This window comes from Phocoena phocoena, chromosome 8 (assembly GCF_963924675.1).
Source record: "Phocoena phocoena chromosome 8, mPhoPho1.1, whole genome shotgun sequence".
Lineage (NCBI taxonomy): Eukaryota > Metazoa > Chordata > Mammalia > Artiodactyla > Phocoenidae > Phocoena > Phocoena phocoena.
In genome coordinates, this window is record NC_089226.1 from 101486804 (window position 1) to 101502717 (window position 15914).

General features: G+C 39.0%; 1 protein-coding gene across 2 annotated transcripts in view; it reads left to right on the forward strand.

Moving 5' to 3' along the window:
- LOC136127535 (organic anion transporter 7) overlaps nt 1–15914 on the forward strand; it is a 33821-nt gene continuing 17907 nt past the window's right edge. The window contains exons 1-2 of one of the 2 annotated variants that reach the window (XM_065883090.1): nt 1–594; nt 1473–1576. In XM_065883090.1, coding sequence (XP_065739162.1) covers nt 193–594; nt 1473–1576 — 506 coding nt within the window. In that variant the 5' untranslated portion in view covers nt 1–192. The remainder of the gene's footprint in view (nt 595–1472; nt 1577–15914) is intronic. The other variant, XM_065883091.1, reaches the window with a different exon arrangement.

A 15914-nucleotide genomic window follows, 5' to 3' on the forward strand; every position in this document is an offset into this window, starting at 1 on the left:
CTGATCCCCAAACAAGTTGGAGAAATAGCTTCCATGGCCTTGCTGTGAAGGTGAGACAGGGCCCATTGAGCTAATACTGAGATCAGGATCAATACACACTTAGTGTGTGACATAGTGAAAGGAAACTTTTTCTCCCTTTGAACTTCTCTAAATAGTCATTTTGCCTCCCCTTGGGGATCACTGCTCAGCTCAATGGCCTTTCAGGACCTCCTGGATCAAGTTGGAGGCCTGGGGAGATTCCAGATCCTTCAGATGGTTTTCCTTTGTATCTCCAGCCTCATAGTGTACCCTCATATTCTATTGGAGAACTTCACTGCAGCTGTTCCTGGTCATCGCTGCTGGGTTCACATCCTTGACAATGACACTGACTCTGCTAATGGCACTGGGACCCTCAGCCAAGACACCCTCCTGAGAATCTCCATCCCACTGGACTCAAACCTGAGGCCAGAGAAGTGTCGTCGCTTCCTCCTCCCCCAGTGGCAGCTCCTTCACCTGAACGGGACCTTCCCCAACATGAGTGACCTGGACACGGAGCCCTGTGTGGACGGCTGGGTGTATGACCGAAGCTCCTTCTCCTCCACTGTCGTGACTGAGGTAAGAGGCCCCGTTTACATCTTATGAGTGCATGGTCTGGGTGTTTAAGGGTAACAGAGTAATGAACAAGCTTCTAGAAGTTTTAGTCACTATTAGGTGCTCATTCTTCATTCTTTCAGCAAATATTAATTACTTCTTTACTGAATGTCAGACACCTATATATTTCATGAGTCTAATGAACTCAAAAATAGATGTGGGGCTTCCCTGGTGGCGCAGTGGTTGAGAGTCCGCCTGCCGATGCAGGGGACACGGGTTCGTGCCCCGGTCCGGGAGGATCCCACGTGCCGCGGAGTGGCTGGGCCCGTGAGCCATGGCCGCTGAGCCTGCGCGTCCGGAGCCTGTGCTCCGCAACGGGAGAGGCCACAACAGTGAGAGGCCCGCGTATCACAAAAAAAAAAAAAAAAAAAAAATAGATGTGACCTTGCTATTATATGGCTTTTATTATTTAAAAGATCAAAGGTTAAGCAAGTAATTTATGCGATGTGTTTAAAAGGCCAGTAATGCTCAGCCTGGCTTGAAAATTAGAAATATCAGGGATATTGATCAAAACCTCCAAGCGCTGTACCCCAGAGCAACCATATGAGAAGATCTGTAATGAAATTCTGGCATCAGTAAATTTTTAAATCTCCTCAAATGATTGCACTCTGTGGCCATATTCGAGGATCACTTATTATGGAATTTAAAAAGGCATAAATATAACCAACAGGTTTAAGCTGATACCTGCATGATAAAAGTCAACTAAAGTAAAAAAGGAAGCTGGAGAGGAAAAAAGGGCTGAAACAAAGAAACGTGTAAATCATTTAAACTGTTTCAATCAGGTTTCCACTGAGGGGTTATAAGTTGTGGAGCTCTCCTTTGTTGGTTTCCTTCTCTTCCAGTGGGACCTGGTATGTGAATCTCAGTCGCTAAAATCAATGGCCAAATTCTTATTCATGGCTGGAATGCTGGTGGGAAGCATCATATATGGCCATTTATCAGACAGGTGAGTGTCTCTGGATCACAGCTCTCTTTACTCATGCATTTTCATGAACTCATAAATCATTCTACCATTAAGCAACACTTATGATTACTGTAGCTTTGTAGTATAGTCTGAAGTCAGGGAGCCTGATTCCTCCAGCTCCATTTTTCGTTCTCAAGATTGCCTTGGCTATTCGGGGTCTTTTGCGTTTCCATACAAATTGTGAAATTTTTTATTCTAGTTCTGTGAAAAATGCCAGTGGTAGTTTGATAGGGATTGCATTGAATCTGTAGATTGCTTTGGGTAGTAGAGTCATTTTCATAATGTTGATTTTTCCAGTCCAAGAACATGGTCTGTCTCTCCATTTATTTGTATCATCTTTAATTTCTTTCATCAGTGTCTTATAATTTTCTGCATACAGGTCTTCTGTCTCCTTAGGTAGGTTTATTCCTAGATATTTTATTCTTTTTGTTGCAATGGTAAATGGGAGTGTTTTCTTAATTTCAGTTTCAGATTTTTCATCATTAGTGTATAGGAATGCCAGAGATTTCTGTGCATTCATTTTGTATCCTGCAACTTTACCAAATTCATTGATTAGCTCTAGTAGTTTTCTGGTAGCATCTTTAGGATTCTCTATGTATAGTATCATATCAGTATGATACTGGCACAAAAACAGAAATATAGATAAATGGAACAGGATAGAAAGCCCAGAGATAAACCAACGCACCTATGGTCACCTTATCTTTGATAAAGGAGACAAGAATATACAGTGGAGAAAAGACAACCTCTTCAATAAGTGGTGCTGGGAAAACTGGACTATTACATATTGTAGAAGTATGAAATTAGAACACTCCCTAACACCATACACAAAAATAAACTCAAAATGGATTAAAGACCTAAATGTAAGGCCAGACACTATCAAACTCTTGGAGGAAAATATAGGCAGAACACTCTATGACATAAATCACAGCAAGATCCTTTTTGACCCACCTCCTAGAGAAATGGAAACAAATACAAAAATAAACAAATGGGACCTAATGAAACTTAAAAGCTTTTGCACAGCAAAGGAAACCATAAACAAGACGAAAAGGCAACCCTCAGAATGGGAGAAAGTATTTGCAAATGAAGCAACTGACAAAGGATTAATCTTCAAATTTTACAAGCAGCTCATGCAGCTCAATATCAAAAAAATAAACAATCCAATCCACAAATGGGCAGAAGACCTAAATAGACATTTCTCCAAAGAAGATATACAGATGGCCAACAAACACATGAGAGAATGCTCAACATCATTAATCATTAGAGAAATGCAAATCAAAACTACAATGAGATATCATCTCACACCAGTCAGAATGGCCATCATCAAAAAATCTAGAAACAATAAATGCTGGAGAGGGTGTGGAGAAAAGGGAACCCTCTTGCACTGTTGGTGGGAATGTAAATTGATACCCCCACTATATACAGCAGTATGGAGGTTCCTTAAAAAACTAAAAATAGAACTACCTTATGACCCAGCAATCCCTCTACTGGGCATATACCCTGAGAAAACCATAATTCAAAGAGTCATGTACCAAAATGTTCATTGCAGCTCCATTTACAATAGCCAGGACATGGAAGCAACCTAAGTGTCCATCAACAGATGAATGGATAAAAAAGATGTGGCACATATATACAATGGAATATTACTCAGGCATAAAAAGAAACGAGATTGAGTTATTTGTAGTGAGGTGGATGGACCTAGAGTATGTCATACAGAGTGAAGTAAGTCAGAAAGAGAAAAACAAATACCGTATGCTAACACATATATATGGAATCTAAGAAAAAAAAGGTCATGAAGAACCTAGGGGTAAGACGGGAATAAAGACACAGACTTACTAGAGAATGGATTTGAGGATATGGGGCAGGGGAAGGGTAAGCTGGGACAAAGTGAGAGGGTGGCATGGACATATATACACTACCAAATGTAAAATAGATAGCTAGTGGGAAGCAGCCGCATAGCACAGGGAGATCAGCTCGGTGGTTTGTGACCACCTAGAGGGGTGGGATAGGGAGGGTGGGAGGGAGGAAGATGCAAGAGGGACGATATATGGGAACATATGCATAGGTATAACTGATTCACTTTGTTATAAAGCAGAAACTAACACACCATGGTAAAGCAATTGTACTCCAATAAAAATGTTAAAAAAAAAAAACACTTATGGCAAATTACACTTCCCTGGGGCTTCCTTGCTCCCTAGGGATCTAGAAACACAAACAAATGGAGAATTACAGTCCATGTGGTGAGGGCTATTTTATCAGCTGTGAGCACTGTGTATGGGATACAGAAACAACATCTCCATCAGACATGGGAGCATTTTAGGATGAGGTTTAGAACAGAGGTGCCACAACATGTGGCTTATAAAGACGAGAAAGAGGTACCTATGGGAACAGAGAGGAAGATGTTTCGCATCATGAGATTCAACCTGCTCAATGATACAATATGGAAAACAGTGTTGCATGCCTTAGCCAGGGGGCCGTGTTCAGTCCCTCTTAGCTGAATGCTTGTGGATTTTCAGAGCATGGTCATCATGTCCCTGTTTCTCAAGTGTGATGTGTAGACATTCCTAAGAAACCTGTGTTATACATAGCAAAGTGTCTTGGTGGTGTATTCCAAGGACCTTGATTTTTATTTTTGCTGAAACATTACTTTAAAGGTAAATTTTTCAACCATGTAGGGAATTAATCTAATGACAACTTCTGTCACCTTTTGTGATATTAGAAATTGGAATACCCTGGGCCTGACCATACCACTTCTGAATTAGAAAGCCAACCTTTGCCACCACCCAAGCCTGTCTCCTCTAAAGGGTGTGGGGAATTAAGGTGCCCCTTACCACTACTAGCATAATGCCATCTGTTATCTCAGGTGAAAACTGTGAATTCTGAATTTATGACCTTATAAAAGGTACCTTATAAAAGTTTTCAGAGTCAGAATGTTCATTTCTAACAGTTCTATAACACAGAACTACTCATCTTGCAGAAATAAAAATAAAACAATATATCTATGCTGATTGATTTTTGAAAAAGCTTCCAAGACCATTCAATGCGTAAAATATGGCCCATTTAACAAATGGTGCTGTGACAATTGGATATCCACATGCAAAAGAATGTGAATAAACCTAAAACCATAATAAATAATAACACAACATGGATTAGCAACTTAAATATAAGATCTAAAACTATAAAACTCAGGAAAAAACAGGTGTAAATCTACATGACTTTGGGTTTGGCAATGTATTCTTAGATATAATACCAAAAGCCTGAGCAACAAAAGAAAATATATATAGATAGGACTTCATCAAAATTAAAAACTTTTGCACATCAAAGGACATTATCAAGAAAGTGAAAAGATAACCTATCTGATGGGAGAAAATATCTATAAATCATATATAAAGAATAGATAGGCAAATAGACCAATGGAAAAGGGTTTAATATCTAGACTATACAAAGAACTCCAACTCAACAACAAAAAGACAAAATACTCAATTTTTAAATGGGCAAAGGACTTGAATATACATTTATTTCATGAAGTTATACAAATAGTGCATAAGTACATAAAAAGATGCTCAACATGATGTCATTTAAAAATGCAAGTCAAAAACCACAATAAAATGCCACTTCACACCTACTAGGATGGCTATAATTCAAAAAAAAAAAAAAAAGGAAAATAACATGCATTCACAAAGATATAGAGAAATTAGAATCTTGTACATTACTGATGGGGAGGTAAAATGGTGCCACCACTATGACAAATACTTTGGGAGTTCTTCAAAAAGCTAAATTTAGGGAAACCACATGACCCAGCATTCCATCGCTAGGTATAAAACAGAAGGAATTGAAAACCGGAACCCAAACAGATAGCTTATACAACAATGTCATTGCAGCATTATACACAATAGCCAGAAAATGAAAACAACCCAAGTATCCATCAACAGATGGATAAAATGTGATATGTACATACAATGGAAATTGTTCAGCCATAAAGGAAATAAAGTTCTGAATCATACTAAAACCATGAAAACATGTAAAGTAAAATAAGAAAAGACAAGACAAATATTTATGATTCCACTTATATAAAATATGTAGAATAGGAAAATTCATAGAGAATAATGTAGAATATAGATACCAGAAGATGGGGAGAAAGAGGAATGGAGAGTTATTGCTTAATGGGTACAAAGTTTCTGTTGAGGATTTTGAAAAATTTTGGCAGTAGCTAGTGACGATGGTTGCACAACATTGTAAATGTAATTAATACCAGTGAGTGATCTATACAGTCAAAAGTGGTTAAAATAGCAAATCATATTTTATATATTATACTGAAATTAAAAAGAAACTTAAGAGCATGAGAAGACAAACCACAGACTTGGAAAAAATACTTGCAAAAGACACCTGAAAAAGAATCGTTATCCAAAATATACAAAGAACGCTTAACAAAAGGAAAATGAACACTCCAATTTAAAAATGGTCAGAAAACTTGAAAGGCGCCCCACCAAGGAAATTATACAGATGGTAAATAAGCATATGAAAAGATGCTCCATAACATATATCATTAGGGAAATGCAAACTAAAACTATGATATACTACTGCACACCTATTAGAATGGCAAAAAGCAAAACACTGACAACACCAAATGCTGACAAAGATGAGGAGCAACAGGAACTCTCTCTTATTCGTTGCTGATGGGAATGCAAAATGTTACAGCCACGTTTGAAGGCATTTTGTCAGTTTCTTACAAAATTAAGCACACTCTTGGCAAATAATCTAACAATTAAGTTCCTTGGTACTTTCTCAAAGGACTTGAAAAGTTATGTCCACACAAAAACCTACCTGTGGATGTTCATAGCAGCTTTATTCATAATTGCCAAAACTTGGAAGTAACCAACATGTCCTTTAGTAGATGAACGCATAAATAAATTGTGTTACATCAAACCATAGAATCTTACTCAATGCTAAAAGTAAATGAGTTATCAAGCCATGAAAAGACATGGAGGAACCTTAGATATGTATCACAAAGTGAAAAAAGCTAATCTGAAAAGGCTACATATTGTGTGATTCCAACTATATAACATTCTGGAAAAGTCAAAACTATGGAAACAGTAAAAGGATAAGTAGTTGGTAGGGGGGGAAATAAATGAATAAGCAGTGTACAGAGGTATTTTAGGGCAGTGAAACTACTCTTTATGATACTGTAACGGTGGGCACATGTCATTATACATTTGTCAAAACCCATAAAATGTACAACACCAAGAGTGTATCCTAATGTAAACTATGAACATTGGGGGATAATGACGTATAACTGTAGGTTCATCAATCACATCAAATGGATCTTTGATATTTAAAATCCTTGTTGGTTAGTTCCAAAATTTGTCTCATCTCAGGAGAAGATTTGAAAGATTTCCATTCTCTTGGGAATGAGTTCCATTTTCTTGGTTCTTCACATATCAAGATATTTTGAATTACATCTTGAATATTATAAATATTAAGTTGTGAAGATTCTATTTTCCATTATTATTCATCAGTAATACTGATTCCTTCATTTTAACAAGTAATTTTCATGCCTGAAATTAAACTAAAAACTGTTTCTTATGCAGCAGCTCTGACCTCAGTTTAGATCTTTGTCCTTAGTTGAACTTATTCTGCAGGTGTATGTTTCAGGGGCCATCTGGGGGATGTGTGGTAGACACAATTGTGGGATCCCCTCTTTACCACTTTCCCTTGCTGGAACCCCCACTTTTTCCATTGTTCCCAGCTTCCCACCATCTGTGCCCTGATTCTCCAGATTGCAGGTTTTTTTCATGCACCTCATTCACTTTACTGTGAGGACTGTACCTTATTCCAGGCTAAAAGCCATGGAAACAGGATGTTCTTTATATTGCTCTCCCTCTGCTCTTATCTGAGAGAGTATACACTCCCCATTACAGTCTATCTGCTTTTGTTCACTCTCACCTATGTTCCAGTAGCTCCTTTTCATGTATGTACCTGCATGATATTTCTTTTCTGAGGGAATGGAGGGCAAATAGTAGGGTAAAAGGCCTTTATTCCTGGAACCAGAAATGTATGCATCAGAGGCTTTTAAGAGTATTATAATAGAATATTTTAAACCTAATTCTTGAATCTCCATTGATAATTAACTGAGAGAGCCAAAATCATGTTAGGGAAGACATTTTAAAAGTCTGTCAAAATAGGCCTTAGGAAAGATGGTGGGAATTTGAATTAGGAAGATGTCCACAGAAATGGTAACAGATAGCTGGATTTGGGTCATAATTTGAGGACAATGCAGTAGAACTTCCTGATGCTTTCAGATTTTTAAGGAGGTGATGGTGTGGCAGAGGGTCAAGGAAGATATCTATGTGTCCAGGCTGAGGAAATGGATGAATGCTGATACCATTTAGTGAGATGAAGGAGGATAGGGAATGAGGCACATATAGAGGAGAAAGTCAAGACTGCTGTTTTGGGGGAGGTGGCCAAGATAATTGGAGTGGGAAGACCCTGAGCTCACTTCCTCCCTTGGGCACACCAAAATTACAACTATTTACATAGCAACTATTGATAAGAAAGACCAGAATCTAGCAGGAAAAAAATCTTTTACAACTAAAGATATAAAGAAGGAACCAACCACAAAAAGACAGGGAGGAAGGACAGAGATTCAGTATAGTCAATACCTATACCCCCAGGTGGGTGACCCACAAACAGGGAAGATAATTACAATTGCTGAGGTTCTCCCCAAGAAGCCAGGAGCCCAAACTTTACATTGATCTCCCCAGCCTTGGGGTCCTGCATCAGGAAGATGAGCCCCCAGAAGGTTTGGCTCTGAAGGCAAGCAGAGCTTAATTTCAGGGGAGCCAGAGGGTTGTGGGAAATAGAGACTCCACTATTAAAGGGCTCACACAAAATCTCACATGCTCTGTGATGCAGTGCAGAAAGAGAAATTTGAAAGGAGCCTGGGTCAGACCCACTTGCTGATCTTGGGGAGCCTCCCAGAGACGCAGGTAGTAACTGGAACTCACCCTGGGGACATAGACACTGGCATCAGCCATTTGGGGAGCTCATTCTACAATGTGGACACTGCTGCTGGCTAGTGCCATTTTGGAATCCTCCCTCTCCCAGAACCTGGCCCTGCTCACCAGCTTGTCAACACCAGTACTGAGATGGCTCAGGCCAAGCAACTAGCCATGTAGGGACACAGCACCACCCACCAGCAAGAGAGCAGCCTTAAGATCCCCTGAGGCCACAGCCACCCAAGCACACATCCATTTCCACCAGAGGACTCAGGACCCAGCAACACACACCAGTGTGCCATCACTAGCCACAGGACACCCAGGGCCTGGCAACCAGAGAATCTGGAACCCATCAGATGGCCAGCTTCACCCACCAGATGGCCAGCACTAGCCCTGGGCCAGCCACACACATGGCAGTGGACAGGCATCAACTCCAGGACCCATTGGGCCCCAGCCCTGCCCACCAGCAGGCAAACTCCAGCCCCAGGACCATGGCAGCTCCACTGCTCACCATGTCAGGACCCAGCCCACTCACCAGCAGGCTAACACCAGCTCCAAGACACCTTGGACCCCTCGGCCAGCTGCCCCAGGATCCAGCCCCACTCACCAACAGGCCAGAAACAGCTTTAGAATAACCCAGACCTCACAGCCAGGTATGTCAGGAACTGACCCAAACGACGAGCAAGTCAACACTAGATCTGGAACACTGGTCAAAAAAGCAGCCACCCCAGAACACACCCACCAGAGGGTCAGAACTAGCCCTGGGACAATGCAGGACTCTGCATCAGCCTCCTTACAACCGAGCCCAGCCAGCCAGCAGCCAGCAGCCTCTGCACAAGGCAGGGCCTGGCAACCAACTGGACTGGGGACCAGCAACTCCTATAAGGCTGCGCACAGTAGGCATCCACAACAACAGAAGCACCCATGCGGCCCACATAGGGGGCACCTCTAGAGCATATAGCTCTGGTGACCAAAGGGAGTTGCACCACTGGCATGGATAGGACAACTCCTACAAAAGGCCACTTCTTCAGGTCAGGAAACATAACCAACCTACCAAATACATAGAAATAAAAACAGCAAATTATAAATAGAGCTAGCACATATATATGGAATCTAAAAAAACAAAAGTTCTGAAGAACCTAGGGACAGGACAGGAGTAAAGATGCAGACAAAAAGAATGGACTTCAGCACATGGGGAGGGAGAAGGGTAAGCTGGGATGAAGTGAGAGAGTGGCATGGACATATATACACTACCAAATGTAAAATAGACAGCTAGTGGGAAGCAGCCGCATAGCACAGGGAGATCAGCTCAGTGCTTTGTGACCACCTAGAGGGGTGGGATAGGGAGGGTGGGAGGGAGATGCAAGAGGGAGGAGATATGGGGATATATGTATACATATAGCTGATTCACTTTGTTATACAGCAGAAACTAACACACAATTATAAAGCAATTATACTCCAATAAAGATGTTTAAAAAACCCCAGCAAATTAGGCAAAATGAGGAAACAGAGGAACGACATTCCAAATGAAGGAACAAGATAGACCCCAGAAGAACTAAGTGAAGTGGAGATAACCAATCTACCCAATAAAGAATTCAAAGTAATGATCATAATCGTGATCAAAGAAATCGAGAGAAGATTGGATGAACAGAATGAGAAGTAAGAAGCTTTTAACAAAGAGTTAGAAAATATAAAGAAGAACCAAACAGAGATGAAGAATTCAATAACTGAAATGAAAAATACACTAGAAGGAATCAGTAGAGTAAGTGATAAAGAGGAAGAAATCAGCAAACTGGAAGACAGAGTAGTAGAAATCACTAAAGCTGAACAAAAGAAAAAACAATAAAAAGAAATAAGTACAGTTTAAGAGACTTCTGAGACAACATCAAGTGGGCTAACATTCATATTATAAGGATCTCAAAAGAGGAAGAGAGAGAGAAAGGGGCAGAGGACATATGTGAAGACATAATAGCTGAAAACTTCCTAACCTGGGAAAGAAAACAGACAGCCTGGTCCAGGAAGTACAAAGAGTACAAAACTCAAAAAATAAGAAACAAGAAAATTGTGAAAGGAAAAATCTCATTGGTTAAGGCATATATACAGTAAAGGTAGTAAATGAACCAGGTATAAAGGTTAAAAGAAAATTAGTTAAATCATCTCTATGTGCAATAAGTATTTAAAGGATTCCAAAAACAAAAAGAGGGCTTCCCTGGTGGCGCAGTGGTTGAGAGTCCACCTGCCAATGCAGGTGACACGGGTTTGTGCCCCAGTCTGGGAAGATCCCACATGCTGCAGAGCAGCTGGGCCCGTGAGCCATGGCCGCTGAGTCTGCATATCCGGAGCCTGTGCTCCACAACGGGAGAGGCCACAACAGTGAGAGGCCCGTGTATCGCAAAAAAAAAAAAAATGTAAAATATGACATCAAAAACCATAATTGTTGGGGGAGGGGAGTAATAATGCAGGGTTGTTAAAATGCATTTAAGTTAAGAGATCAGCAGCTTAAAATAATCACACATATAGAGAGACTGATATATATATATACCTCATGGTAACCAGAAACCAAACACCTATAATAGATGCACTCCCCACCTCCCCAAAAAGAGAAATGAATCCAAAGATAACAATAAAGATAGTAAAATCTATCACAGGTAAAATCAAATCACAAGGGAAGAGAACAAAAGAGAAGAAAGGAACGAAAAAGAACTATAAAAACAATTAACAAAATGACAATTAGTACATACCTAACAATAAGTATTAAAAATGTGAATAGACTAAATGCTCCAATTGAAAGACATAGTGTTGCTGAATGGATACACACACCTAAAAACAGACCCCTATATATGCTGCTTACAAAAGACTTACTTCATATCTAGAGACACACACAGGCTGAAAATGAGGGAATGGAGAAAGTTATTCCATACAAATGGAAATCAAAAGAAAGCCAGAATAGCAATACTTATATTAGACAAAAGAGACTTTAAAACAAAGACTGTAACAAGAGGCAAAGAGGGCCATTGCATAATGATCAAGGGCTCAATTCAGGAAGAAGATATAAAAATTATATATATATATACATACATACACAAATATATATGTATGTGTGTGTGTATATATATATATAAAACATAGGAGCACCTAAATACATAAAGGAAATATTTACAGACATAAAGGGAGAAATCAACATGGCACAATAATACTAGGGGACTTCAACACCTCAATTACACCAACGGAGACATCTTCCAGACAGAAAATCAATAAGGGCTTTAAATGACATATTAAATCAGATGGAGTTAATAGATATATATAGAATATCCCATCAAAAAGCAGCAGAATACACATTCTTTTCAAGTACTCATGGAACATTCCCCAGGATAAGTCATATGATAGGGCACAAAACAAGTCTCAGTAAATTTAAGAAAACTGAAATCATATCAAACATCTTTTCTGACCACAATGCTGTGAGACTAGAAATCCAATACAAGAAAAAAACTGCAAAAACCACAAGAATGTGGAGGTTAAACAAATGCTACTAAATAACCAATGGTTCACTAAATAAATCAAAGAAGAAATTTAAAAATACCTAGAGACAAATGAAAATGAAAACACAACGATCTGAAATCTATGGGATACAACAAAAACAGTGCTAAGAGGGAGTTTTATACAAGCTTACCTCAGAAAACAAGAAAAATCTCAAATAAACAACCTAAACTTACACCTAAAGGAATGAGAAAAAGAAGAGCAAACAAAACCCAAAGTTAATAGAAAGAAAAAAATCATAAATATCAGAGCAGAAATCAATAATACATTAAAAGTATCATAAACCATGATCAAGTGGGACTTAACCCAGGGATGCAAGAATGGTTCAATATCTGTAAGTCAATCAATGTGATACACCACATTAACAAACTGAAGAATAAAAATCATATGATCATCTCAATAGATGCAGAAAAACCTTGACAAATTCAACATCCATTTATGATAAAAAAGAAACCTCTCAACAAAGAGGGAACATACCTCAACACAATAAAGGCCATATGTGACAAGCCCATAGCTAAGTAGCATCATACTCAATGGTGAAAAATTGAAAGTATTTCTAGTAATATCAGGATGAAGACAAGGATGCCCACTCTCATCAATTTTATTCACTTTTATTTACATAGATTTGGAAGTCCTAGTCACAACAACCAGTTGAAAAAAGAAATAAAAGTAATCCAGGGCTTCCCTGGTGGCACAGTGGTTGGGAGTCCGCCTGCCGATGCAGGGGCCCCAGGTTCGTGCCCCGGTCTGGGAGGATCCCACATGCCGCGGAGCGGCTGGGCCCATGAGCCGTGGCCGCTGAGCCTGAGCGTCCAGAGCCTGTGCTCCGCAACAGGAGGGGCTGCAGCAGTGAGAGGCCCGCGTACCGCAAAAAAAAAAAAAAGTAATCCAAATTGGAAACAAAGAAGTAAAACTGTCACTGTTTGTAAATGCCAAGATACTATACACAGAAAATCCTAAAGATGCTACCAAAAAACTACTAGAACTCATCAATGAAATTGGCAAAAGTTACAGGATATAAAATTAATACAGTAAGTTGAAAACTTTCAAAGATGCGAATGTGCCCAGAGTAAGGGCGAAGAGAGAGAAGAGGAAGAAAAAGTAACTGAAGAACCAAAGAGATTCATGATGCAGGAAATGGCAAGAGGATTTTCTTTCTTTGAGGAGGCACTGTTAGTTTTTGAGACAGAGGACCAAAATGTAGAACAGTACATGAAGTTTGCAGCAGCCATTCAGAATGGAATCCAGTGCTACAGTGTCATCTATGATGAGAAAAAAAAAAAAAAAAGATCTACTACCAAGACATCACTGGATTGTTTTTTCAAGAGGGTAGAGAGAATTGAATCTAGCAAGGAACCAGAAGCTGTGCCATCAATGACACCCATGAGTGCAATTGCAGCTTGCTCTCAGTCTCCTATTGCTGACGATCTTCCAGCTCTACTATCTCCCACCTCCCCTCCCTCCTCCAGTCAGTAACTCTTCTTGCCTGTTCACTTGATGCCAGCTCCTGTATGCCAGCTGTTGTACTGTACTACTGTACTTTTCAAGGTACTGGACTGTAAGATTAAAAATGTTTTCTTTATTTTTGTGTTTGTTTTTTATGCATTATTTGCTTGAAAAGTATTATAAACTTATTACAGTACAGTACTGTACTGTACAGCTGATTGTGTTAGTTGGGTACCTAAGCTAACTTTGTTGGACTTACGAACAAATTGGACTTACGAATGTGCTCTCAGAATGGAACTCGTTCATATGTAGGGAACTTACCGTATACAGAAATCTGTTGCATTTCTATACACTAACCAAGAAGTTATCAGAAAGAAAAATTAAGAAAACAATCCCATTTACAATTGCAACAAAAAGAATAAAATTCCTAAGGATAAGTCCAACTGAGGGAGTAAAAGGCCTGTACTTGGAAAATTATAAGGCACTGATAAAAGAAACTGAAGACAACAAAACAAATGGAAAGATAACCTGTCCTCAAGGATTGGAAGAATAAATATTGTTAAAATGACCATACTGCCCAAGGCAATCTCCAAATTCAATGCACTCCCTATCAAAATACCAATGGTATTTCTCACAGAACTAGTAAAAATAATTCTAAAATTTGTATGGAAACATGAAAGACCCCAAACAGCCAAAACAATCCTGAGATAAAAGAACAAAGCTGGAGTATCATGCTCTCTGGTTTCAAACTATACTACAAAGCTACAGTAATCAAAACAGTATGATACTGGCTCAAAAACAGACACATAGATCAATGGAACACAAGAGAAAACCCAGAAATAAACCCACATTTATATGGGCAATTAGTCTCATCAAAGGAGGCAAGAATATACAATGGAAAAAGACAGCCTCTTCAATAAATGGTGTTGAGAAAACTGGACAGCTACACACAAAAGAATCAAACTAGACCACTCTCTCACACCAAGCACAAAATAAATTTAAAATGAATCGAAGACTTATATGTAAGGCCTGAAACCATAAAAATTCTAGAAGAAAACATAAGCAGCACATTCTTTGACATGGGTCTTAGTAATTTTGAGGGGCGGGGTGTATGTCTCCTCAGGCAAGGGAAGCAAAAGTAAAAATAAACAAATGGGACTACATCAAACTAAAAAGCTTTTGCACAGGGAAGGAATCTATCAACAAAATGAAAGGCTACTACTTAATGGGAGAAGATACATACAATAAGGGGATAATATCCAAAATATACTGGAATTCATAGAACTCAACATCAAAAAAGCAAACAACCTAATTAAAAAGTGGGTAGAGGATCTGAATAAACATTTTTCCAAGGAAGACATACAGATGGGCAACAGACACATGAAAAGATGCTCAGCATCAGTAATCCTCAGAGAAATGCAAATCAAAACCACAATGAGAAACCGCCTCACATCTGTCGGAATGGCTATTATCAAAAAGACAATAAATTGGTGAGGATGTGGAGACAAGGGAACGCTTATGTACTGTTGGTGGGAATGTAAATTGGTGCAGTCACTATGGAAAACAGTATGGAGAGTCCTCAAAAATTAAAAATAGAACTACCGTATGACCCACAAATTCCACTCCTAGGTATTTATCTGAAGAAAACAAAAGCAATAATTCAAAAAAATATACGCACCCCTAAGTTCATTGCAGCATTATTTACAATAGCCAAGATATAGAAGCAACCTAAGTGCCCATCAATAGATTAATGGATAAAGAAGATATATTATATATATATGAAACATATAAAACATATGAAAGAATGAAATCTTGCCATTTTCAACAACATGGATGGACCTAGTGGGTATTATGCTAAGTGAAATGATTCAGACAGAGAAAGACAAATACTGATTTCACTTAAATGTGGAATCTAAAAAAGAAAACAGTGAACAAATATAACAAAACAGAAGCAGTTATAGATACAGAGAACAAACAAACGGTAGTTACCAGAGGGGACAGGTGTGTGGGGAAAGAAATAGGTGAGGGAGATTAAGAGGTATAAACTTCCAGGTGCAAAATAAATGAGTCAAGGGTATGAAATGTACAGTGTGGGGAATAGAGTCAATAACAATGTAATATCTTTGTATGGTGACAGACGACTTATCGTGGTGATCATTTTGAAATGTATAGAAATATGGAATTACTATGTTGTGTAACAGGAACTAACACAGTGTTGTAGGTCAATTATACTCCAAAAACAAACTCATAGAAAAAGAGATCAGTTTTGTGGTTACCAGAGTCGGGCATGAGGGGAGGGGCAACTGGATGAAGGCAGTCAAAAGGTAGAAATTTCCAGTTATAAG